The following is a 24,854-nucleotide window of genomic DNA, read 5'->3' as shown; positions in this document are numbered from 1 at the left end:
GCAGCCACGAGCCAAGGACTTCGGAAAAGCACCCGAAGCTGGGAAGGGCGAGGAGGGAGTCCTCTGTAGCTTTCAGAGGGAGCGCAGCTCGGCTGACACCTTCTTTGGGGACTTCTGGGCTCCGGAACTGAGAGACGTTACATGACGTTACATTTCCATCGTTTTAAGTTCCCCCAGCCCGTGGTACTCTGTCATGACAGCCCCAGGAACCTCCTGGGGGGAGAGCAGAGAGAGATGCAGGACAGTGCCTTCTGGAATGTGGTCTTCAGGGACAAGTGAAGGAGCGAATCCGACATAGTCACACAGAGATGCAGCCCCATGGGCTGTTCCCGAGTGTCACCCACAACTTCCTAAGCTGGGCTGACATCCTCACTTCACACACAAGTTGGGACTCGCAGAGCGGACTCCCGGCCTCCCGGCGGTGCGGGGGGGGGGGGTCCCAAGCTTGCTGACTGCTTCTCGGGCTCTGCAAGCAGGGGCCGCCTCTTGTTTGTGGCTGTGTGCCACACTCTGCTCTGCCCGTGGGCATGGGAAGGAATCCTGACACAGGCCTCCCATATCTCCCAGGAGCCGGATGGGTAAGGTGTGGCTACCATCCCCATTTTAGAGATGAGGCATCAGAGGCCCAGACACATGATGTAAGTTGCCTAGGGCTGCACAGCAGGGAGGAGGAGTCAGACACTGACCAGGGTGTTGGTGTCCAGGAGAGAAAGGTCTGATCCCTTTGAGGACAAGGACAAGGATGGCGGTCCTGTGGGTGCAGGGAATGTGGGCTGGGGGTGTACTGGACGCCAGGGTGGGGAGGGGGTTAAGGAGCGCTGAGCGAAGACCCCAGGTGGGGAGGCTGCGGGGTATGTTCTAAAAACAAGGGGAGGGACGCCTGGGTGGTTCAATGGGTTAAGCCACTGCCTTCAGCTCAGGCCATGATCCCAGTGTCCTGGGATCAAGTCCCGCATCGGGATCTCTGCTCAGCAAGGAGCTTGCTTCTCTCTCCGCCTCTGCCTGCCTCTCTGCCTGCTTGTGCGTGTACTCCGACAAGTAAATACATAAATAAATAATAAAATCTTCAAACAAAACAAAACAAAAACCAACCAACCAAACAAACAAAGAAACCAAGGGGAGCTGGCATGTCTGGTGGGCAGAGACCAAGCTAGCATTTGTGTGGGCTGGAGCTGAAACAGTTCTAGAGCCTCTCTTTCAGAAAAATAATCTTCTAAATCCTTCTTTTGCATATTTTACAAAACCATTGAACACACGGATGGCCTGACCCCAGGGTGCTCATGGGGGAGGCAGTAGGATCCCCTTTGCCCCCCGCAGCGTGGGCAGCAGGCCTGCCTGGAGAAGAGGGGGCAGAGCACCTCACAGACCAAGAAGGGGAGCTGCTTCTCAGTTGGGTGGTGTCCTCTTGGGTGAGAATTTGGATTTTTTTTTTTGACAGAGATCACAAGTAGGCAGAGAGGCAGGCAGAGAGAGGAAGGGAAGCAGACTCCCCACCGAGCAGAGAGCCTGATGCAGGACTCGATCCCGGGATACTGGGATCAAGACCCGAGCAGAGGGCAGTGGCTTAACACACTGAGCCACCCAGGCGTCCCTAGTCACAGTACTATTACCAGTCCCATCTTAAAGGTCAAGTGGAGGCTCATGTACGTGCCCATGGTCGTGGCACCACTCTGCCCTTGCCAGGCAGAGGACCCCCCCAGGAGGCATGACTAGGGGAGAGGCCTAGTCCCGGGACCTCGCTGCCACACAGCCCCGTGGCTTGCTCCTTCGAGCTCCCAAATCGTTCACAGTGTGAACTGCAGACCCCAAATGGTGTGTTTACCCCCAGGGCCAAAGCCCGTGCCTACCCACACCGGGATCTGTGGCAAACAAGATGCCCCTGGCCAGGCCCAGGACACGAGGAGCCCTCAGCGTGGGCAAGAGAATCCAACCCCCTGGGTTCTCTGGCCTCTCAGCGGAGGTGCTGCAGTCCAGACTGTGCCCAGGGCCCCCATTCCCGGATGTGAGGAGGACTGGGGCAGCAGGGGGTCTAACAGGCCTTGACTGTATGGCTTAGGCTCAGGGGACAGGGACAAAGGCTCCAGCCTGCCCACTGTCAGCTCCTTGTCCCCCTGCCTCCCTGCAGACCTCCCTGCTTGGTTCCCACCAAGAACCCCCAATCCCCTCCTGGACCTTCTCAGCCTGGGAGTCCCTGACCAACCACTGAGACTGGAGAATGTCCCTCTGGGCTTTCCATCCAGCTCAGCTCGGCAGCCCACAGAGCTGAGTACCTTGATGAATATTTACTACAAAGCAAGCCAGCAGCCTGTAATGGACTCCCAGGGTGTAATTAACACACTAGTTTATTTCATAACGTAAGCCACCCAAAGTTTGCTGGAAATTTATTTTATTATTAAGAAGTCACATGATACAAAAGAATGAGAATATTCAAAGGGCACTTGGTAAAATACTGCTTTGTCCTAAAGGGCAGGCAGAAAAGGTCATGGCACACAAGGGATGCTCAGATAACAGAGGAGCGACTGAAGAGTGAAAACAAGTCATGTGTGCCCGCGCCCACCCCCGCCAGCCGCCAGCCCAGCAGACAGATAAGCATTCACCTGGGTCTAAACATCGAGTGGGAGGAAAGAACCAGAGGGCTGGGCGCCAGGCGGGCTGGGCCGCTCCGGTCCAGTGACTCCGGGAAGGGGGAGGAGATGGCCTCTGGGTGGGAAATTCCAAAAGGCTGCGGACGCCCATTTATTATAACCGACATCAGAGTCCCTGCTGCCGGAGGCAAGCCCACCTCGGAGCATCTGAGCCGGCAGGCCAGTCTGTGTTTCCTGTGCCAGAGCTCTCCACAGGGAGGGAGGGCAAAGCAGAGCCCAGTGCTCAGCGGGGCTGGGCCTGTGGAAAGTCTCAGAAGTGCCGGGAGGGCCGTGGACCCACTGTGGAGGCGCAGAGGGGCTGGGTCGGCTCTCCTCTACCCCCTCTGGCTCTTCTGGGAGAAGCCAGGAGGGTGAAGCAGGGGGCAAAGCTACGCCCAACCCACATCCAGCCTCCTTACAATGTCCCTGGAAAGAGGAGACCAGCTCAAGCGGGACGTCCCCATGCATAGGCCACCCCCGGGGTTGGGCGGATGGACACCTCGGCGCCATTTGAGGGAGAGCAGGCAGCTCTGAGGTGGGTGGGGGCCTCCTCCTCAAGCTACCCTGGAGCTCCCAGGCTTCGTGGAACTGGAGCAGATGAAAAAAAAGAGCAAACACAGGACATCCACCTCTCGGCACTGTGTTGTCCCCAAAGACTGGCAAAAAGGCACTTCCTTCCGGTCAGAATGTGTCCTGACCACAAGGCATGAGTGAAGGGCACAGAGGGCTCCCGAGCCAGGCCCTGCCTGGCTCCCTCCAGTCCCAGCCAGCCAGAGCCGGTCACCCTGTCTGCCTGCCTCCCTGCCGCCCGGCGGAGCCATCCCTGGACATGCAGCGTGGGTGGAATGCGGCCGAGGAATGCGGGGATGTGGTCACCAGCGTCCAGGGAAAGGACCAAAGACCCACACTGGACCTACAGGTCCCAAATCCTATTCGGTGGCCCCCTGCCGTCAGCGCTGCCCCCGAGGACCGCAGAGCAGGGGACACTGTCCATCCTGAGAGGGGCACAAGGGCAAGTCCCTGGCTGGCAGGAGGCAGCCAGAGCCTCCTCGGACGGTCCTGAGACAGCCGTGGGGCGGAGTCCAGCGGAAGGGCAGGCGGGACCCTGCGGGGGTCCCCCCGCCAGCTGTGCGGGCCGCGGACCCTCACAGGCACAAGCCACTTCTTCCCTCCCGAGGGAGCCCCCCTGCCCCACACCAGAGCCGCAGCCCGGTCCTGCCCCTCTGGGAGACGAATGCTGGGCCAGGTCCAGGGGCAGCCTCCCCCTGTGCCCTCCCCCTGCCCGGGGCACGGCCCTCAGCCCTGCTCCAGGCTGTCGCTGGGCTGCACCACGGTGTAGCTCCCCTGGCTGGTGGACAGCTGCCGGCTGAAGAAGGACGTGGTGCGCTTCGGCTTCACCCGCTTGATCTGCTGACCTGTCACGGGAGGAGGAGGACTGCGCTGAGGGAAGGCTTCCCGGGGGGGCGGCGGTCCAGGACCCCAGAGGCGCCGGGGGCTGGCTCCTGCCAGAGCCCGATCAGACGGAGCCCCTGCTCGTTGCAGCCGCGAGCCATCGGAGCCGGGGACCCTAGCTCGTCCAGCCGTGGGGCCGGCCTCCCGAATCACAGGCAAACCCAGGTTTGCACACGATGCCGGGCCAGCCACGCTGTCCCAGGGGCTTCTGCTCAAACTGGTTCAAGAACAGACCAAAGAAATACTACACCTGCTAGCCACACTAAGGAAGACTACAATAGTAGAAAATGGTTATGTTACAGAAAAATTGTTTGCTTTTCCTGATTATAAAAATGACATGCTTGGGGTGCCTGGGTGGCTCTGTCAGCTAAGCATCTAGCATCTGACTTCAGCTCTGGTCATGATCTCAGGGTCCTGGGACCGAACCCCCTCCCCCTGCTCATGCCTTCTCTCTCACCCAGGCGCCCCTGGAAATAAATTTTAGAAATAAAATTAAAAAAAAGATTTTAGAAATCAAATATTTAAAAAAAAAAAGAAAATCTTTAAAAATAGATAATTAGCAGGGGATGCGTGGGTGGCTCAGTGGGTTAAGCCTCTGCCTTCGGCTCAGGTCATGATCCTGGGGTCCTGGGATCGAGCCCCACATCGGGCTCTCTGCTCAGTGGGGAGCCTGCTTCCTTTCCTCTCTCTCTGCCTGCCCCTCTGCCTACTTGTGATTGCTGTCTGTCAAATAAATAAAAATCTTAAAAAAAAAAAAAAAAAACAGGGGCACCTGAGTGGCTAAGTGGGTTGGGCCTCTGCCTTCGGCTCAGGTCATGATCTCAGGGTCCTAGGATCCAGTCCCGCATTGGGCTCTGTGCTCAGCAGGGAGCCTGCTTCCTCCTCTCTCTCTCTCTGCCTGCCTCTCTGCCTACTTGTGATCTCTCTCTGTCGAATAAATAAGTAAAATCTTTAAAATAAAATAAAATTTATTTCCACACCCAACATGGGGCTCAAACACAGCTCCGATGTGAAGAGTTCCATGCGCTACTGACTGGGTCAGCCAGGAGCCCCTACATCTTGCTCCTTAAATCCAGGTCTTAGTTACTACATTTAAAACCTCCTTGGGGGCAGGTGCCTCACGGTGGCTCAGTGGGTTAGAGCCTCTGCTTTCCGCTCAGGTCATGATCCTGGGGTCCTGGGATCAAGACCCATATCAGGCTCTCTGCTCAGTGGGAAGCCTGCTTCCTCCTCTCTCTCTGCCTGCCTCTCTGCCTGCTTGTGATCTCTGTCAAATAAATAAATAAAATCTTTAAAAAAATAAAAATTAAAAAAAAACCTCCTTGGGGCACCTCGATGGCTCAGTTGTTAGGCATCTGCCTTTGGCTCAGGTCATGGTTCCAGGGTCCTGGGATCGAGCCCCGCATCGGGCTCCCTGCTCCATGAGAAGCCTGTTCTCCCTCTCCCCCTGCTTGTGTTCTCTCTCTTGCTGTGTCTTTCTCTGTCAAGTAAATAAATAAAATCTTAAAACAAAAAAATAAAAGCTTCTTATTTTGGAATAATTCTGGATTTATCAAGAAGGCCCAGAGATGAGAAAATGAAGCGTTCCTAGATGCCCTCCTCCGGCTTCTCCCGGTGCTGGCTGGCTCCCTCCGTTACCGCCGCATGTTTGCCAAAATTAAAAAATGAACCGCACTGCCACACAGTTGACTGGACGACAACCTTCCGGATGTCACCAGTTCTTCCACAAATGTGTCTGCTCCCGGGCACGGTCTGAGACACCGTCCGTGTACCCGCGGCCCTGACTCCACCGGACGTGGCCCCGCTGCTTCTGTACCCACACCTCAAATAACGGACGTCGGGAGTTTCCAGTGTGTCCTGTTCGGACACAGCTGTGGGGAACACATCTGTGGACACGGCAGGGACCAGGACAGAAAAGAACCTCCCCTGCTGGAGACCCAGAGCTCACGAGACACGACCCTCCCCTGGCTTCGCCCCCTCCCCCCAATTAGGTCCCTGCCAGCTGGACCCTCAGTGCGCAGTCCCCGGGGCTCCCCGCAGCGTGTGCACATGCTCACCTTCCTCCACGTAGTCGATGGTGGAGAGATGCTGGAGGCGGCTGCTCACCACGCTGCCCTGCCTGCGCAGAGGGGGGCGCTGAGTGGGGGGCGGCGGGGAGCCCGTGGCCGAGGGGGCGCCGGACACGTTCTCCGGGGGGGCAGCGGGCTCTGAAGTCTGGTTCAGCTCAATGCAGTACTCGATGAGGCTGCTCATCAGCTCGGCCTGGTGACGAGAGAGGGGCCACCTGAGGTCTCCCTGAGACCCAGCCTTTCCATACTCTGTGGAGCGAGACAGACCCCCCCCTTCTGCTGGGGGGTGGGGGGGCAGAGACGAAACTACCACACTTACACCAGAAAGGCAGGGGAAGGGGGCAGTCGGGTGCCTGTGGGCCGGGGGACAGGGCAGTCCTGATGGATGTCAGTCCTGGGGGAGGAGCAGGGGTCCCCGTCTCAGCTCTGGGAGGCGGGGCAGGTGAGAAAGAGCTTCCCAGGCGGAAGGCCCAGACCAGGAAGGCCAAGCGCCCCAGGCTGCTGCCGTCGGGCCGGAGGGGGAAGAGAGCTCAGCAGGAACCGGAGGGTGAGGATGGGAGGCAGCGGGCCCAGACGGGGCTTGCTGGGCTGTAGGAACGGAGGAGACTTGGCTGAGAGAAGAACCTGCAGGCTTAGGAGGCAGGGGGTGGTCCGAGCACGGGGTGCGGGCGGGTGGCTCCCTCCGGCCCCTTCCTCAACCACGCTACCTTCTCAACAAACCTGACATGTAACACTTGTTGCCAGAAAAGGAGAGGTGACCGGGTGTCAGTGAGCACGGTCTGGACACCACGTGATGGGGACCCCAGGGGTCGGACGGATCCAGAGACAGAAAGCTGTCAGCGGTGGCGTCCCTGAGTTACCGAGCACCCACCCCGTGCTGGTGCGGCGACAGGCCGTGGGGTACGGCAGTGACCGAGGCGGATCCGTACCCCCAAGAAAGGGACCCCCAGGAGTAGCAGGGTCAGCGGCCAGGGGGATGGCCCCACGGGGACAGAGAAGTGGCTGGTACCTGCCCCCGTCCAGTGTAGCCCAAGGCCTCCCTGAAGGAACACAACCCAGCCAGCACCCGCCTTTTGTCACCAAGAGACCCCACACGCAGAGTGGGCAGTGGGCTGGAGAACTGGAGGGCAGCCAGCGGGGACAGAGGCCCAGGGCTGTAAGCCAAAGAGGGAGCCCTCTAAGGCCCCTGGGACAAAGCCTCAATCACAGCACGGCGGTCCCCGAGGTGCAGGGAGCCCGCCATTGAAACTACACCACGTGTGACAAAATTAATATCCATCCGAGATAAAGCTTGGCAAACCAGGAACAGAAGGGAACTTCCTCGACCTGATGACAGTGTCTCTGAAAAACCTGCAGCCAATATACTAACTTAGAGCAAGAATTAATGTAATTCCCTCTGAGGTCAGGAGCACATCCAGATGTCTGCCCACACCCGCTCCGCACGGTATTACAAGTCCAAGAGAAAGCAATCAGGCCAGACAGACACAGGCACACAGACTAGAAGGTCAGAACATGGCTGTCCCTGTTCACTGATGCAGAGAAAACTCCAAAGAATCTGCAGCAAAACTGGCAGAACCAGTGAGTGAGTTTAACAAAGTGGCAGGATGTATCAGTATGTAGGTAACAAAAGTTGCATGTCTACCTATCACAATGAACAACTGAAAATTGAAATGAAGTCACAGTGTTCCTCCCTTCCTCTTCTTCCTGTTGTCTAGCATGCATATGTGATGGCTGGAGTTGAAGCAGCTATCCTGGACCATGAGGTGAATTTTTTTTTTTTTTTAAGATTTTATTTATTTGATAGAAACAGCCAGAGAGGGAACACAAACAGGGGTGGGGGGGAGAGGGAGAAGCAGGCTTGCCCCAGAACTGGGATCCGACATGGGTTCAATCCCATGACCCTGGGATCATATGACCTGAGCTGAAAGCAGACTCTCCAACCACTGAGCCACCCATGCACCCCCATGAGGTGAATTTAAGAGTAAGAGAATATGCATTGCAGGCAGTAAGATTAAAGGACTCTGAGTTCCCAATAACAGATCTGGACTAGACCGCCTACCCATAATGTTATGTTAGAGAAGAATACAGTTTTATGTCACTAAAAACATATAAATAAAAATAAATTTTAAAAAGTGCCATCTAGGGGCGCCTGGGTGGCTCAGTGGGTTAAAGCCTCTGCCTTCGGCTCAGGTCATGATTCCAGGGTCCTGGGATCGAGCCCCGCATCGGGCTCTCTGCTCAGTAGGGAGCCTGCTTCCCTTCCCCTCTCTCTGCCTGCCTCTCCGCCTACTTGTGATCTCTCTCTGTCAAATAAATAAATAAAATCTTTAAAAAAATAAAAATAAAAATAAAATAAAATAAAAAGTGCCATCTATTGTAGCACGACAAAGAGAAAGAAAGCAAAGCAATACTTAGGGGTAAGTAAAATACAAGACATGAAGACATTCAGTATCTGTATGCTGACAACTCTAAAATGTTAATGAAAAAAATCAAAGACAAATGGAGACACACAAATCAATGGCCTAGAAGACTTACGATGTCAACTGTCTCCAAATTAATCTACAGATTCAATGTAATCTTAATCTAAATCCCAGGAGGCTTTTTCGGGGAAGGGTAGAAATCAAGACATTTATCCTAAAATTTAAATGGAAATGCAAAGGAATGAGAATAGTCAAAAATTTGAAATTTGAAAAAAAACAAAGTTCAAGTTTCAAGACTTACTATGAAGTTTCAGTGATCAATGCAGTAATATTAGTGAAAAATAAACACAGAGATCAAGGGCACAGAACAGATAGTCCAGAAACAGACCCACACACCTTAGCCAACTGAACTGCAACAGAGACACAAGGGCGATTCAATGAAGAGAGGGTAGTCTTTTCAACAAGTAACACTGGAACAGAAAGAAAAAAGAGAGAGAATCTTGAGCTACATATCACACTTCACATAGAAAAGCAACTTGAAATGGACCATAGACTTAAAATTATAAAACACCTAGTTTCTGAAATTTTATTAAGAATTATGGGGGCATCAGTTAAGCATCTGCCTTCAGCTCAGGTCATGATCTCCAGTTCCTGGGATCGAGCCCCATGTCAGGCTTCTTGCTCAGTAAGGAGTTTGCTTTTCTCTCTCTGCCTCTGCCCCCCCACCAACTGCTTGTGCGCCACATGCACACACACGTGCTCGCTCTCAAATAAATAAAATCTTTTTATTTATTAAGTATTAATAGTATAAATTAATATTAATATTTGTTAACATTTGTAATATTACTATATTATTATTATTATTATTAATTTAGAAGATCTTTTTATCTTATTAAAAAGATTTTACTCATTATTAGAGAGACAAAGTGAGTGCATGGGGACAAGCAAGGGGAGAGGGAGAGGGAGAAGCAGGCTCCCCACTGAGCAGGGAGCCCAATGCAGGGCTTAATCCCAGGACCCCAGGATCACGACCTGAGCTGAAGGCAGACACAACCAACTGAGCCACCCACATGCCCCCAATTTTTTTTTTTTTTAAAGATTTTTATTTATTTGACAGAGAGAGATCACAAGTAGACAGAGAGGCAGGCAGAGAGAGAGAGGAAGGGAAGCAGGCTCCCCGCCAAGCAGAGAGCCCGATGCGGGACTCGATCCCAGGACCCTGAGATCATGACCTGAGCCGAAGGCAGCGGCTTAATCCACTGAGCCACCCAGGCGCCCCCCAAATCTTTTTTTTTAAGATTTTATTTATTTATGTGACAGAGCTCGAGAGAGCAAGAGCACAAGCAGGGGGAGCAGCAGAGGCAGAGGGAGAAGCAGACTCCCTACCGAGCAGGGAGCCGGATGCAGGACTGGACCCCAGGACCCAGGGATCACAACCTGAGCCAAAAGCAGACGAGTAACCAACTGAGGCACCCAGCCTCCCATAAATTAAAAAAAAAAAAAAAAGAATTCAAAAACTTCTAGAAGAAAGCACAGAGTATCTTTGTGACTTGGGGTTAGGCAAAGGCTTCCGAGGAAGCCAAAAGCACAAGAGAAAAAAAAAAGAGAAAAAAAAAAAACAAAAAACAACTGATAAAATGGACTCCATCAAAATTAAAAACATCTCTTCAAAAAAATTAAGAAAATGAAAAGTCAAATTGCAGACTGAAAGATTTGCAAAATGTATCTGATAAAGGATGCCAGATACAGAATGAACGCGCTCCCAACTCGGAAAGAAAAGACCCCAGTGAAAACATGGCCCGGTGCCCTGAGCAGACGCTCTGCCGGAGATGATGTCTGGACAGTGAATGAGCATAAGGAAAGGTGCTCGACATCATGGGTCACGAGGACAAGGGCATGGAAGTGGCAGTGGCAGGTCACCCTCTGGCATCTGTGGGACTGGCAGACAAGACTGGCACAGACCACGTGGTGGGCAAGGGTGCGGAGCGCCTGGAGCTCCCGGGGTTGGTGGGGGTGTGGTGGAAATGCCAACTATGGCCATGCAGACACTGGAGAGTGACACAAGTAACCCCAATAAAAAACTGACAAAAGGTGTGAACAGACACGTTGTGGCTGGGTAGATATTAGCAAATCCGCTGTTCTCCGCCCGACTGTGCCGTCACACAGGCATGTTAATGCATCAGAACAGACTCTTAACATGGCTGTAAATTACACCTCAATGAAATGGACTGAAAAATAAAGGACAAAAACATAAGGAGATGGCACGACTCTCCCTCCAGAGCGGCTACAATGGGCCAGGCTGGGGAGCGGACGGGGCAGGGCGCTCGCATCCGCACGACTGCTGGGGACAGCTGGCCATGTCCGCCCCAGCGAGCACGTACTGACCTGCTGGCCTGGCCCTTCCGCTCCCCAGTGTCCACCCGCGCACGCGCACCCAGGACACATGTGACCATGATCGTGGCAGCACTGCTGGCAATGGTCCCACACCGGAAACCCAAGTGTCCCTCAGTGATGGGATGTGAGAGTGGTGAATTTGGATGCTGGTGCACCAGAGAGCCGCTCGAAAGGTCGAGCCGCTACTGCCTGCGGTGAGGTCGGAGCAGAATGGAGCAGACAGAAGGGATCGCATTGCGGCTAGAACCTGCTGCTAGAAGGTTCAAACCAGGTGGAACGACTCAAGAGTGGAATAAGGCTGTTTCAGGATGGGGTGTCCCTTGGCGGGGAGGCCTGGGAGGGGGCTCAAGAGGTTTCTGGGGTCCTGGTTCTATTTTGCAACCTGAAAGGTATTACATGGGTTTATTTCGGGAAAACCTGATTTGGGAGACTTAGGATTTGGCCACTTGTCTCTATGTATAATTCAATAAAACATTTACTTTAAAAAAAGGATTGGGATGCCTGGGTGGCTCAGTGGGTTAGGCCTCTGCCTTCTTGTGATTTCTCTCTCTGTCAAATAAATAAATAAATCTTTAAAAAAAAAAAGGGAGGGGGGATCTAGGGCACCTGGGCGGCTTGGTTAATTGTCTGCCTTTGACTCGGGTCATGATCTCAGGGTCCTGGGATCGAGCCCCGCATCGGGCTCCCTGCTCACTGGGGAGCCTGCTTCTCCCTCTCCCTTTCCACTCTGCTCATTCCTTCTCTCTCTCAAATAAATAAATTAAATGTTAAAAATAAAAATAAAAAAGAAGTCTAGCCTAGTGATGTAGAAGTTGTGGAGTCATCAGCAGAAAGGTGGGCCCAGCCGAGGATCGGAGCTGTGAGAGGGAAGAGCTCAGGGACGCTAGGGCAGTGGGTCACAGGAGCCATGTGAGGGGACAGGAGGGTCCAAGAGCTCATGGTCAAGCTTGAGCTCTTGACCTCTCTGAGGTCAAGGGGATGGAGGACAGAGGCATGTGCACTCTGGCAAAGCAGGGGCCGCTGGGCTTGCGGCTGGGAGGTGCAGGGGTGAGGACTGGCTGCAGAGAGGTGCCGAGGGGGAGGGGAGGGTCCAGAGACCCCAGATGGCGGCTGGGGCGGAGGTGTGTTTTCAGGGACAGGCGTCCCGACCCATGTCAGTGCCAAGACGAAAGGACGAAGTGTGGGAGGGAGGCCTGTGCCATGACCGGGGCTGGGAGCAGGAGGGGCGGGGGCGAGGGCTAGGTGAGCGGACTGAGACACAGGCACGGTGGGGCGTTTGCCCTGCCATGCCCGCTCCTCCTCCGAGAGCACCCAACTCCCGGGGGGACTTGAGGATAGGGAGCCAGTGCAGGCTGGTCACAAAGCACCGGGAAGCTTCTGACTCTCAATGGTGGCCCCAGCTCAGCGGATGTCAGCTCCCAGGGTCTCCAGGCCCTCAGCAGCCGGCTCACCCCCTGTGGGCCAGCCTGGAGCCTCCAACAGTCTGGGGCGCCCTGAGCCCCGGCCACCCCACCCCTACCCGTGCAGGCGACACCCACTACCTGCTTGGAGTAGATCTTGAGCAGCTTGTTGACAGGTGTGCCCTCGTTGTCCCCATCGAACTCCAGCCACAGGACAGACTCCTCCTCCTCGGGGGACGTGTGGTCCCAGGAAAGCTCCTGGAAGCGCAGGCCCAGCAGGACGTGCTGCCCAGAGGGAGACGCAGGGCTTGGCTTCAACTGAGCAGAGTCCCCTCCTCTCCCCTTCCTACTCAGGGGCCACCAGGAGGGGATGACCTGCCAGGCTATTTACCTCCGAGGTTGACTCTAAATTCCTATGAGTTTCTCGAGGTGCCCCTGCTCTCGTCAGACCCTCACAGGGTAGGGGGGGCTGCGGTCTGGGTAGGCCTAACCCGCAGCACTTCTCATTTGTGGGCCAAGGCCAAGCCCGGGGACAGCTGGGAGGGTCAAGTGCAGGAAGATGTGGGTGGGAGGGGCGACCTTTTCCAGAAGACCAGCTGGGTAGCATCTCGGCAGGAGGCGAAGCTGGGCTCTGGGCCCAGCACCAGTATAGGGAGGTGCTGGGGTCCCATTCCGGAGACAAGGAGCAGTCACCCCACACCTTCCTGCCGGTTTAGAGAGACTCCTGCCCGAGTGCAAAGAAATCACCCCATGGGGTGGGATGCTGACATGACCTATGCAGGGAACCTAGAGACAGCCTGTGCCAAACACGGAGGGTGGGGGTGGCGGGGAGAAGCGGGACTCAGGAGAGCTTCTGGTCCTGAGGCTTTTCTGGAAAACGCAAACTAGTCTCCAGCCACTGGTCTAACAGAGCGGCCAGACCATGCCGGACTCCCTCCGCTCAGAGGTTTAATCCCAGCTGCAGCCTCCCCCTGCCCGCTTGCCAGAGAGGCTGATCTACAGCAGACCCCCAGGAAGCTCCTGGATGCCCCCGAAAGCCCCAGGGACGTTGGAGGACAGGAGGCCGGACCAGCCATCCAGTCTGCCTCCAGGCCAACCATGAGCCCAGGGGAACCGCGAAGGCCTGGGTAAGGGCCCCACTCCCTCTCCAGGGAGGCCCCCTGCCCCCCAACCCAGCTCCCACCCTGGGTGAGCTAGAGGTACCTTCTCCCTGCTGTCAATGACGTGCACGCCCTCCAGGCTGATGGCCACGTCCACTGGTTTCCGCCCGCCCCGGTGCAGAAAGCCCTGGGCCGGCTTGTCAACCTCACCGTGGAAGAAGGCGCACCTGGGGAGGGAACCGCTGTTAGCCTGTCACCTCAGGCACCAGGAAAAGACGGTCCAGGGTCTGGGCTCTGCTGCCATGGTGCTCTGGCCAGGCCCTGTCCCGGGCACATGAGATGTTTAAGCTGTTTTGGTAACTGAAGTTTCCGTGAAAACAGAGTGGGGCGGGAGGGAGGCTTCCTGGAGGTGGCGGCATCGGTGCTGGTCATGCAGGACAGAAAGGTGTGAATGGGCAGGGGAGGAACTGCGGGGCACAGGGGAGGGTGCGCACCACAGACAGAGGGAAGAGCGTGAATCTGGGCGTGGGGTAGCCAGTTATGTCCAGGGAACGGCCAGGAGCCCCAGGACTCGGGCTGAGGCTGCAAGAGGCGGCCAGGCCATGGCAGGGTGGGGAGAGCCCTGCAGCCCACTGTCAGGCCAAGACCCTTCAGCAGGAGTGGGGTCCGGCTGCACCTGTGTGGGGGGCCCCACCCCAGGAGGCCTTGGGGCTCGACACTGGGAAGGGTACGGTGTAGGGCCCTGACATGCCATGTCACCGAGCCGCCGCCCTCTCCCCGGTCCTGTCACGGCCTTCAACCTCCCCTGGCTGCCTGGCCCGTTGCCCCCTTGCGCCAGGCTCAGCCAGAGCCCTCGCCGAGTCCCGCTGTCTGACTGCCTGCACCCCTGCCTGCACCCCTGCACCGAGGCGGGCCTGGACACAAGCACGTGCCGCCTCTGATTCCCATGAAGAGTCTCACTCCTGCAAGACCTCGACAAGGTCCGCAAACGGCCGAGATGCCGACTTCACAGATCACTGAACTGACCCAGAGCAGCCGCTTGCCTGCCCTCGCCTACCCACGGTCACCCGCTACTGCTGTCTGCACACACGCATTTCACCCACTATAAAAACGAAAGACCTTCTCTCCCACTCCAGCCACAAACGCTGGATCTCTTGCCTCCATTCCATGGCGCTGACCCCTGAAGGCGCTGGTCACACTTGCTGTCTCCGGTCTGTTCTCACTCTTCCTCCACCCCCGGCTACCCCGTGATGCTGGAGCCAAGGTCCACTATCGGCCGCACAGGGGATGTTGAACTTGACAGGGAAGCAGCAGCACGGGACGCCTGGGCACTTCCTCCTGGCTTGCATTCCCCTCGGCCTGGCTTGTAGAGACCCGCCTCCAGACCTAGAGACCCGCCTCGCTGGCCTGGGGTCTCCTTGCGCCTGGTCCACACCCACCTCCTCGGCCAAATCCTGGCGCTCCGGGCTTAAACCACCCAGATGCTGATACCCACCAATTATGACCCGACTCTAGACTCAGAAACCTACACGTCCGCTCAGAATGGCCACCGAGTATGTAGCGAGTATCTCCAGATTGACACATCCACAACCAAACCCGTGACCTTCCCCAGCCTGCGCCCTGGCCCAGGACACCTCAGCTGGCGACGCCATCCCCCAGTTGCACAGACCAGACCCCCTGAAGTCCCATCTCCCTGTCTTCATTCGTTCCACCATACGTCTGTCCAGCAAATTCTGTCCAATTCTGCCCGCAGCGTTTCCGGCACCTGACCATGTCTCCCGAGCGGAGCACTATCATGCTCTCCTCACTGGTCACCTGGCTGTGGACCCTGCCATCCTGCAGTCTGTTCCTACCTCTGCTGCCGTCTCCTGTCCCATCGGAACGTCAGCCTCACCAGGCACGGGCCAGGCCTCTCTGCTACCAAGTTACTGGTAGCGCCGAAAAGGCCACCAGTAGGTACACGAGAGCCACCGAGCCACTGTGGACAGCGTGAGGGCAGAACTGGCTCAACAGAAGGTCAGCAGGTCCGCCCACACCGCGGCTGTGGCAGGTGGAGGCAGAGGACCCGTCTGGGGGCCTGGCCTGTGACGGGAGGACAGGTCTAGCTTGGTACCCGCGGGGCCCAAGATGCTGGCGTGAAGACACACCTCACGTGACAACAGAGCTTGGCTGGCGCAGGGACAGGCACCCTGGTAGGCTGTGTTGGCCAAGGCCAAGAGAGAGTGCTGGGCTGTCAGGGGAAGGGGACAGCCCAGGGCTGCAGTGGCCCGTGACGAGGACAGTCAGGGAGTCGCTCACCCGTAAAAGGGCAGCTCGTGGCTCTTGAGGAGGTAGGCGCGGTAGTGGGGGCTCAGGGAGGCCCCATGCTCGCCGTCACTGCCGGCCGCTTCCTTTACTTGGCAGTAGGCACTCAGCAGTCCCTGCTCGCCTGTGCCCGCCTTGGCCCCTCGGCCCCGGAGGGCAGCAAAGAGCCCGTGGCCCCGCTTGCAGAGGTGGGCGGGGAGGAAGGAGTCCAGCTTCTCCCTGCAGAGGAAGGAAGATGGGGGCCCGGCATGAGGAGGGGCTCCGGGGCTGAGGGCCTCAGGGTGTGGCCTGCTCCTGGGCAAGGGCAAGCGAGGCCCCAGATCAGGACGGCCCCGGACCAGCACCGCGGGCCCAGCAAGCACGCCTGGAGGGTGACTGGCCTAAAGGGCAGGCCAGGAGACCAAGAGGGGAGCTGCAGCCAGCCCCCCTGCTCAGACAGCCCGTGGCTGGAGGGTTTCAGCACAGCGCCCCACCACTGAGTCAGGAAGGTTTAGATTTCTGAGTTAGTGGAACTTTGACAAAGAAGAAAACGTGAGGCAAGTGATCTACAGCTTTCCACGTACTTCCTGCCAAACACGGATATATTAAAAACAAAAGCAAAGCCCACCACCAACCCACAATCTGTCAGCACAGGCTGGAGAAGGAAAAGAGGTTTCCAGTAACGCAACCGTAAAGCAGGCAGCTCAGGATAACCGCGCGGCTCCCAGGCGGGTGGTGCGGGTGGTGTGCTGGCCGCGAGGCTGACAGCCGGAGCTCTGTCTTGGAGCAGCGAGCACCTTCTCGGAGGTTCTCCATGGATCAAATAAGGATGCTAACCGCTACTTGCATGGAAGGGCACTGGCCTGAACCTGGCACCGAGTGTCGCGGAGGATGCCATTCTCACCTCGGAGGGGAGGTGGCTGTGCTATGCCTTCTGGACGACCAAACGCCCCAGGCCACCGGCAAATGCGGCCGGGCCGGAGGGAGGGCTGAGGTAGGGCGGTGTGAGGAGGGGTGTCTAGGGGGCCATCACCCTTCTCGGAGCTCCCGGGGGCACTTTTGTTGCTTGTGCCCCCACATCCCTTCTTCCAGCAACAACTCTTGCCTGTCATCTAGAAACCTGGCCTTTCCCACTCCCATCTATGGGTCTGTGCAGGCTCAGGGCCCGCCCATCACCACTCTGGCCACGGTGTCCCCTTTGGGTGGACCTGAGGCTCAGCCAGGGGAAGAGGATGTTGGAGTGAGTCTGAGGAGTCTGGTGTGTGAGGGGGAGAGACCTCTCCCGCCAATACGGAACTGCTGCGGCTCCCTGACCTGCCTGAGCGCGAGCCGGCCCTAAGCGCATGGGCTGTGCCACGGGACCAAGGACAGGTATCTGGGGACCCAACCGGAGCCCACTACACCTGGACCACCTCTGGACCTTTCCGTTACTCAGGTCAACAAAGTCCCTCAAATAGACACATGTTGGGCTGCGCCGGCCATCAGGGGCAACAGCAGCAGACACACCCCGGGGCTGGACTTCCTCTGGCCACCAGCCCCTGCCGGGGAGCCCTCAGGCTCAGTGAGCAGGGTGGTCCATGTGGGGCCCCGGCTGCCAGTCCCCCGGCACAGGGCCCTGTCTCTGCACATCACCTCCCCCAACACTGTTCCCTGCAGTGCTGGGGTGGGGGGAGCCTAGGAGCAGGCTGTGCTGAAGTTCCTCTCCACTGGGCTTATCTGTGACCCTCAGGATCATGGTTCACGGAGATCTGAGAACGGCCTGGTCTGCTCCCAGGGCATCGTCAATTCGCACAGTGAGGAGCGGGGCTGAGGGAGGGGGAAGCGCAGAGCCCGCGTGCTGGTGTCTGAGGAATGGAGCCTCCTCCCTGGAGTTTGGGACAAAGCTGGCAAAGAGGCTCAGAGAGGTGGGGTGACTTGCCCAAGGCCACACAGTGTCAGGGCCAGCCCTAGGGCCGAGGTCTCCTGACTCCGGATCTTGGAAGATTGCGTGGAAGTAGGGTTCCAGGGCAGCCCTCCCCGCCGCAGGCCCCTGCCTCGAGTCACACTGGCCCTCACCTCAGGGCGCAGGCTGTGGGCTGGCCTGGCTGGTAGGGCCCGAGCTGCACGCGGCACACCAGGGCGCCCAGGGCCTCACAGTCCTCCACATCGCACGGGTACCGTGCGGCCAGCACGTTGCCTTTGGCCTCCTCATAGAGCAGCCGCAGGACCTCCTCATCGTGGATCTGTGGGCCGGGGGGGTGGGGAAGGGCCGCTCAGCTGGGCCGCCGCACCCATGTCCAGGGGTCTAGGGACACAGGACCCCGGAGATGGGTGGTCCCACCCGGGGCTCACGGTCTCACCTGGAGCTCCCGCCGCTTTGGGAAAAACACGTTCCTTCGGAACTGCAGGGAAGGCTCATCTGAGGAGAGAGGCTGGGGGTCACGTCACGGCGCCCCGGTCCGGCCCAGCCCTCTCCCCGCACAGGTCCAGTGCCGCCTTCCTGCACCACAACTGCCAGAACCTGAGGGCTGTCCCGAGAGTGGGACACCTAGTTTATCTCGACATCACCCCACGCCACCCTCTCCTGCCTTCCCCCCAAGGAACCCGTAAAAGCTGGTAACTGAGGCCCGGGGGCCCGATCTCTGGCTTTGAGGAGCCTCGGGTCCCCGGAGCAGCTGTGGTTGCCCGGGGAGGCCCAGGTGGGCCCAGCACTAACCTGCAGCCACGTCGTCTTCGGGCGCGTCAGTGAAGCGCAGCAGCAACTCGGGCCACTGGCGGCCCAGCTTGTAGGGCCGGTGCCGGGGCTTCAGCTGCACCTCTGCGGGAGAGAGAGGAAGCAGCTCGTCTGAGCCTCTGAGCGGGACAACGGCCACCCGAGGACACAGCAACGTGGTGGCGGCAGTCGTGGTCGGTGGCTTTAAGATTTATTTATCTATCATTTGAGCAACAGAGAGAGGGGGAAAGAGCATGTGTGCACACATGCAGGGGGTGGGGTGGGGTCAGAGGGAAAGAGAGAATCTCAAGCAGATTGCACCCCCACCCTGATTTGCCACTGAGTATGGAGCCTGATGCAGGGCTCGATCTCACGACCTGAGCTGAAACCAAATGTGGGTCACTCAACTGACTAAACCCCCTGCCCCTGTGCCCCAGTCATGGCCAGCATTAACTGAGCAGATAGAAGCTTCCAGAAGGACTTCAAGTAGATGACGTGCATCTGCCCTGTGGTAACACTATCCTCATTTCATGCGTAGGGAGAAATGAGGCTCAGAGAGGTTAAGTTACTTGCTGAAGTCACACCAGGGAGAGAGGGTCAGGCTCCAGGCAGCGCCAGCCTCTGACCGTTCCCTCTGGCACCAAGGGTCGGCTGGAGCACAGAGGCTACGACTGACAACGGCCACCCGAGGACAGGGATGGAGGTGCAGATGAACCCCCCGGGGCCATTAGGAAGCAGAACACAAAGCTGGTGACCAAGGCCCGAGGGGCCACCCTCCCCTGCCCCTGGCAGAGCCTGGGCCTCCCCCTCAGCAGGCCCCATGTCCAGCATCTCCCCCCGGAGCCCCAGCATCCATTCCACGCCATCCAGCTCCCCAGCCCATCTTCTCACTCCCTCTCCCACTCTGCTCCTGCTATATAGGCCTCCCTTCAGTCACTGAACCTTCCCAGCTTGTCGGTGCCTCAGGGCCTTTGCACTTCCTGTTCCTCCTGCCTCAGACTCTCTTCGCCCTAGACCCGTATGTGGCTGGCTGACTTATGTCTTGGTTCTAGTGTCTCCTTCTCCAGACCCTTTACCAAGGCAGCCCCCCGTCACCTTCCACGCCAACTGCACACTGATTTGGTTACTTTTACGGTATTTACCACTATCTGATGTCACCCCCTGTCACTGCCCCACTAGCCAGTGAATCCTCAGGTCACTTCAACAAGAGTGGCTCTGTCCCATTCACTGCTGTACCCCTGGCCCGCCACAGGCCCTCACGGAGGTGGGCAGAATGGCCAAGTGCACCACTCACGCCCAGCCCCTTGACTGGGCAGCCAGCTGGCCCAAGACTCAACAGTAATGAGAAAGGGCTTTCATCTCCTGTGCCAGTGACCATGGCCTTTGAGAAGCAGAGGTCATTTCTAAGCAATCAGTGATGAATGAGCATGGCTTCCGGAGGTCAAGGAGCAGGGGATGGCAACATCTATGCCATCACCTGGTTTCCCCTGCCTTCCGACCTCGCTTCTGACCCCTAGCTCCCCTCTTGACCTCCCAGCAGAGGGCAGAGGGTCCAGTGCCTTATCCCACAAGCTTAAAGCCAAGAGTCCCCCTCTCTGTTCTTTGGACTTCCATCTGGTCCCTGATGTTAACCCGAAACAGGAACCACAACCCCCACACGGGCCTCGCTCCTGCCCGCAGCCTCTCCCACCCAGCCCTGCCATCAGCTTCCTCACACCCCTCTCTCCGTTTCTCCCATTCACACTCCCCAGTGGCTCCTCAATCCCCCATCCAACGTGGATCCTTGACCACACCCATGTGTCCCCATCTCTGCCTCACCCCTCCCCAGAGGGGGCACTGGCCCTGCAACCCCAGCAGCAGCGTCCTCTCCCCTCCAGGAGAGGCTCCCTCTGCAGCCCCACCGACCTGGTCACTCAGCAGGGCCGCCGTGGGCTCTCTGCCTGGACGCTCCCAGGACACCAGAGCTGGACGGCACAGAGACCATCCAAGGACAGGTGGAAAACTGAAACCCAAAGAGGGACAGTGCCCACCCAAGCCCCCAAGAGTCAGCAGCTAAACCAGGACCCGAGCTCCTGTACCAGACTTTAGACTGCGAGGACCTGAGAGCGACCCAGTGTCCCCAGCGCTTAGAGTGCCAGCCAGCGCAGTGGGGTGTGTGTGTGTGTGTGTGTGTGTCTGTGTGGTTCTACACATACTTGTGAAGTGAACAGCGTACTTGACCAGCTGGGACCCCTGAAGACACTAAGGAGGGGAGTGGAGCCGGGACAACGGTGCCCTTCCTTCTGCCCACAGCCCGTCCAGCAGCTCAGAGGACTCCTAGGATCACAGCACGACACCGGCCCCGCGGTGTCCGATGGGGCCTTCCCATCTGGAGACTTTCACCCAAATGAAACTGATGGTCCCTGGAACCGGTTCCATACAGAGCGACAAAGGCACTGAGAAGGACAAACTTCCCGAACATCCAGCTTGCAGTGCGGCTCCAGCCAACAGCGCCCTGCCCCTGCCCTAGAGCCCCGGGCCATCTGCCACTGCTTACCCCACTGAGTCAGGGGTAGCCAAGGGTTCCAAGGGACCTGAGTCAGCGCTGAAATGGCCTCTCGGCCCTCCTGAAACCCAGCCTGGGAACCAAGTGGGCGCTGACTTCATGCTGGAGCCTCTAGCCACTCTCGTCCCCAACAGGGCGGTGGCCCAGAGTGACCCTGCCGGCCACACAGGCAGCCCATTCATGTTCTTGCGGGGTGGGAGGGAGCAGGAATGCGATGAGGGAGTGGGGGTGGAGGAAGCAGGAGGAGCAGACAAGAGGCCCAGCTGCGGGGACAGGGAGCCTGAGGCAGCACAGGGGCGAGCCACCCCCGGCTTCCCAAAGATACAAACCAAGGGGCCCACCGTTTGGGCCAAGACCCGGAGGCTGAGAAAGGGGCAGCTGAGCTGAGTGGGGAACGGATGGAGAAGACGTGTCAGCAGGAAGAGGGGGGGTCAGAGCAGCAGCTGTACAGGAAGCTTCCATGGTGGGGGGGCACGGACAGGATGGAGACACATGGGAGGGGCATTCCCTCCCCCACTAGGCTGGGACAGATCCTCCCTGTAGGGCAGAGGCACAAATCCCATCGGTCTCAAGAAAGAAGTCACCCCTCGGGGCCCTGAGGGACCCGTCACCTGCTTCTTGCCCCTGTTCTCTACAAGAAAGGAGAGTATCTCAGCTCAGCAGACATGCCCGGCCCTGGCGCCTCTTGGGGCATCCTCTCCTCTGACCCCCTTCCTGTGTGAACCAGCAGGCTGAAGGCCCTATGCGGAGGCCCCAGAGACCTCCCCTTCCCCCACTCCTGCCCCCCCCCCGGCCCCCGCCTTGGGATTTCAGCCTGAAAGGCCAAGACACAGGTGGTCCTGGGGAAGCCAAGCAGGGCTGCAGGAAAGCCGGGTTCTTGCCTGTCCTGCCCTCCCCACCTGCGGGGCTGGCTGCTTCCCGGGCCAGGTCCCACCTTCCTCCCTGCCCTCAAGCAGGATTCAGTTCAAAGAGGCTGGCTGCGGGGGGCCAACCAGGCTGCCACTCTGATCTGAGTCCTACTACTCCCGGAACCCATCACTCCACACCGCACCTTCTTCATCTGCAGCACAGACCGGGGCCATGAGGGTAAGGAGGGATTTCACTCAAGAAATGCCCACTCGGGCTGCAGCACAGACCATGTGCTCCACGAACACGGATCTCTTCCCTCCCTCCCTGTCCCCTAATCCTGTTCCCCCGATGCCCCAGGCTCCAGCACCACGGAGGCTGAGGGCCAGGATTGACCCTTCCTCGGCCACCAGCAGAGAGAAAGAAGAGGGGTCGCAGAAGAGCCAGGTGTCCTCTCAGGGCTCCGGGCCCTAAAAGTGGGGGCTAGCTGTAGGTCCCACCTAGGTCTCACCTTCTCCTGATGCACAGCAGCCGGAGGTTTCGGAAGCGGCCCCCTCCCCAGCCCCTGGTCACTGCCCTTCTGACCCTCCAGCCTGGGCTTCTCACAGCCAAGCCTTACCCAGCAGAGGGGACACAAGCCAGAGTGCGAAGACGTCCAGGGCGATGTCCGGGAGCTGCAGGACCTCACGGACAGCCCGGTGCAGCTCGTGGGCACTGAGCGAGGGCAGGTTGTCCACGGCCAGGGGCAGCACTGTGTCATCCGCCAGGTACACCAGCACATCAGCTGCTGCAACGGAGGCTAGGCGGGGTCAGCTGGGTCTGCTCCCTAGGCATGGAACCCCTCTACCCCTCACTGGGGCTGGAGGCCTCTCCCTGCACCTTGGGGTGACCAAGGCTACACCCAGAGGCAGAGCCCCAGCAGCCCCAAAGGACCCTGTGAAGAGTGCTGTTAAGACTTACTCGAGACCCTCAAACCACCCAGAAATCCTGCAACTCTGGCCCAGGAACCAACCTAGCCCCACCCTAACTCCCAAAGGCTGGCCACTGCATTCCCACACACTCTCCTGGCAGCCCCAAGGACTCTGCTGGGCTTCTTCCTTGACAGAGAACATTCCACAGGTGGGGACTGAGGCAGAGACAGGCAGAACCCATCCTGAGATTATAGGAGTTGGCATATCAGGCTGGGAAGCAGGAGAGCTGCCAACCCACTGTTATGCTTAGGCGAGTGGCTGTCTCTCTCTGGCCCAGCCTAAGACGGAATTGAGGATTCCTAAGGCTGCCCCGGGGTAAAGCAATTTCCAGGGCTCAGCTTCCATACGATTCTTCATGCCTCAGGACTCAATAACATAGTCTTTCAGGACTGTCTAAAGAGGCCAGGAGAGGGGCACCTGGGTGGCTCAGTGGGTTGAGCCTCTGCCTTCGGCTCAGGTCATGATCTCGGGGTCCTAGGATCGAGCCCCGCGTCGGGCTCTCTGCTCAGTGAGAAGCCTGCTTCCCCCCACTCACCCCATCTGCTGCTGCTGCTCTGCCTACTTGTGATCTCTGTCAAATAAATACATAAAATCTTAAAAAAAAAAAAAAAAAAAGAGGCCAGGAGAAATACAGTCTAAAAAGCTGGGTTTTACTTGTGACAGCCCATAGCATTCTTATTCGGAAGCTGGTGCCTAAGGAAGACCCTTGAAAGAGCAGCCAGATTCAAATTCCCCATCCCTGGAGTTGAGGGACTGTGGGAGAGATGGAGCTTGGAGGCCTGTACACTTGGGTCCCAGTCCTAGCCTGGGCCCTGGCTAGCAGGCTGACTTCAACAATGTCAATTGTCTCATCTGTAAAGCAGGGCGAACACCCCTCTCTCAAAGCATGGCTGTGGGTCAAATGCGGGTGAAGCCTATGAAAGGCAAAGGCGTAGTTTATCATTGACACAAGTGAAAGCGTATTTCGGATTTCCAGTCTGTTCAGCCATACCCGCTACTTTCTTGACGGACCATAAAATCATCTCCAGGAGGCTGTGATTCAGACTCACTTTTCAGGTAGGGACAACTGAGGCAGGACAGGCTCCAGGACCTAGTGACTTAATAATCTCTCTAGGGCCCAATTTCCTTCCTTATAAAATGAAAATAATGACCCCTGCTTTCAAACCGCTTTTTGCGAGAAAGAAATCAAAGAACCTGAACGCATCCCTTTCCATTCATGAGATTTTGTTTGAATTTCACAGCTCAGCAAGACTTGCTCCTTTTACAAATGAGAAACGGGAATTTCAAGAACAGAACCCACCTTGGCCAACAGCCTAGTGACAAAGCCCAGCGGCAGCTCTGTCTTCTATCACTTCTCCACACCTCCATAGACCTTATTTGTTAATGAATACATAAAATTCTCTCTAATGAAAGAGATGACAAGCCAGGGCCACTTCCCCAGGGCTGGGGCCTCAGCTCCATACAGATAGGAGGGGATGGGGACAGGGACCCACCTCGGGTTCCCACGGAGGACACGCTGCTACGATGGGACCGCTCAGCGGGGCCCGGCTGCCCAGCATTGCCTTCTGTCCCGTCCATCTGCAGAGAGAAAGAGAAAGAACGGTTACTGGGGGGTCCAGGGATTGAGGGTTGGGGAGCTCCTCAAGCTCCCACTGAAGAAGGGCGGAGTCCCGGCTGATCTGCGAAAGTGAACAGCATTAGCTAGAGGCACCGGTGGGCAGAGCAGTGGATCTTCAGCCCCCTCGAGGTCGAGGCTGGTGGGAAGGGTCAGGGCACTGATGGTCAGGAGCGGGGTCGAAGCTCGGCCGGCCGGGATGCCGGCTCAGGGCACGGAGCCCTTCCTCCCACCCGGGGCGGGAACCCGCGCAGGGCGCCGCCGTAAACTCACCTCGCGGGGAGTCAGTGCCCGCCGCTTCAGCCCACGCTCCAGGTCTGAGCCCGACCCCCAGCTCTGGCTCCCGCCCTGAAGTGGGCGAGGACTCCGGGACCCGCTCAGGAACCAGCTCCCGGGACTGCGACGCGGAAGCTGGGGCGGAGGAAGCGCGACACGCACGGCCC

At 57.8% G+C, this 24,854-nt stretch overlaps 1 protein-coding gene across 4 annotated transcripts; it reads right to left on the bottom strand.

Moving 5' to 3' along the window:
* Positions 1–2,369: 2,369 nt before the first annotated feature.
* FRMD8 (FERM domain containing 8) lies at positions 2,370–24,851 on the bottom strand. 4 transcript variants are annotated; one of them, XM_045064859.1, is made up of 11 exons: positions 24,685–24,850; positions 24,290–24,374; positions 22,445–22,624; positions 18,438–18,539; positions 18,082–18,140; positions 17,798–17,964; positions 15,758–15,982; positions 13,563–13,686; positions 12,501–12,644; positions 6,134–6,338; positions 2,370–4,039 (listed from the first exon to the last, which is right to left on the bottom strand). In XM_045064859.1, the coding sequence occupies exons 2-11, from the start codon at positions 24,372–24,374 to the stop codon at positions 3,921–3,923; spliced, it is 1,410 nt and encodes a 469-aa protein (XP_044920794.1). In that variant the 5' UTR covers positions 24,685–24,850; the 3' UTR covers positions 2,370–3,920. The 4 variants fall into 4 exon arrangements, with proteins under 4 accessions (XP_044920794.1, XP_012900120.1, XP_012900119.1 ...); XM_013044666.2 differs by having other exon boundaries at positions 22,445–22,609; XM_013044665.2 differs by having other exon boundaries at positions 22,445–22,612; positions 24,685–24,849.
* Positions 24,852–24,854: the final 3 nt, after the last annotated feature.

This window comes from Mustela putorius, unplaced genomic scaffold (assembly GCF_011764305.1).
Source record: "Mustela putorius furo isolate JIRA1106 unplaced genomic scaffold, ASM1176430v1.1 tig00000127_pilon_pilon_pilon, whole genome shotgun sequence".
NCBI classification, from domain to species: domain Eukaryota; kingdom Metazoa; phylum Chordata; class Mammalia; order Carnivora; family Mustelidae; genus Mustela; species Mustela putorius.
This window is presented reverse-complemented; position numbering and strand designations above follow the sequence as displayed.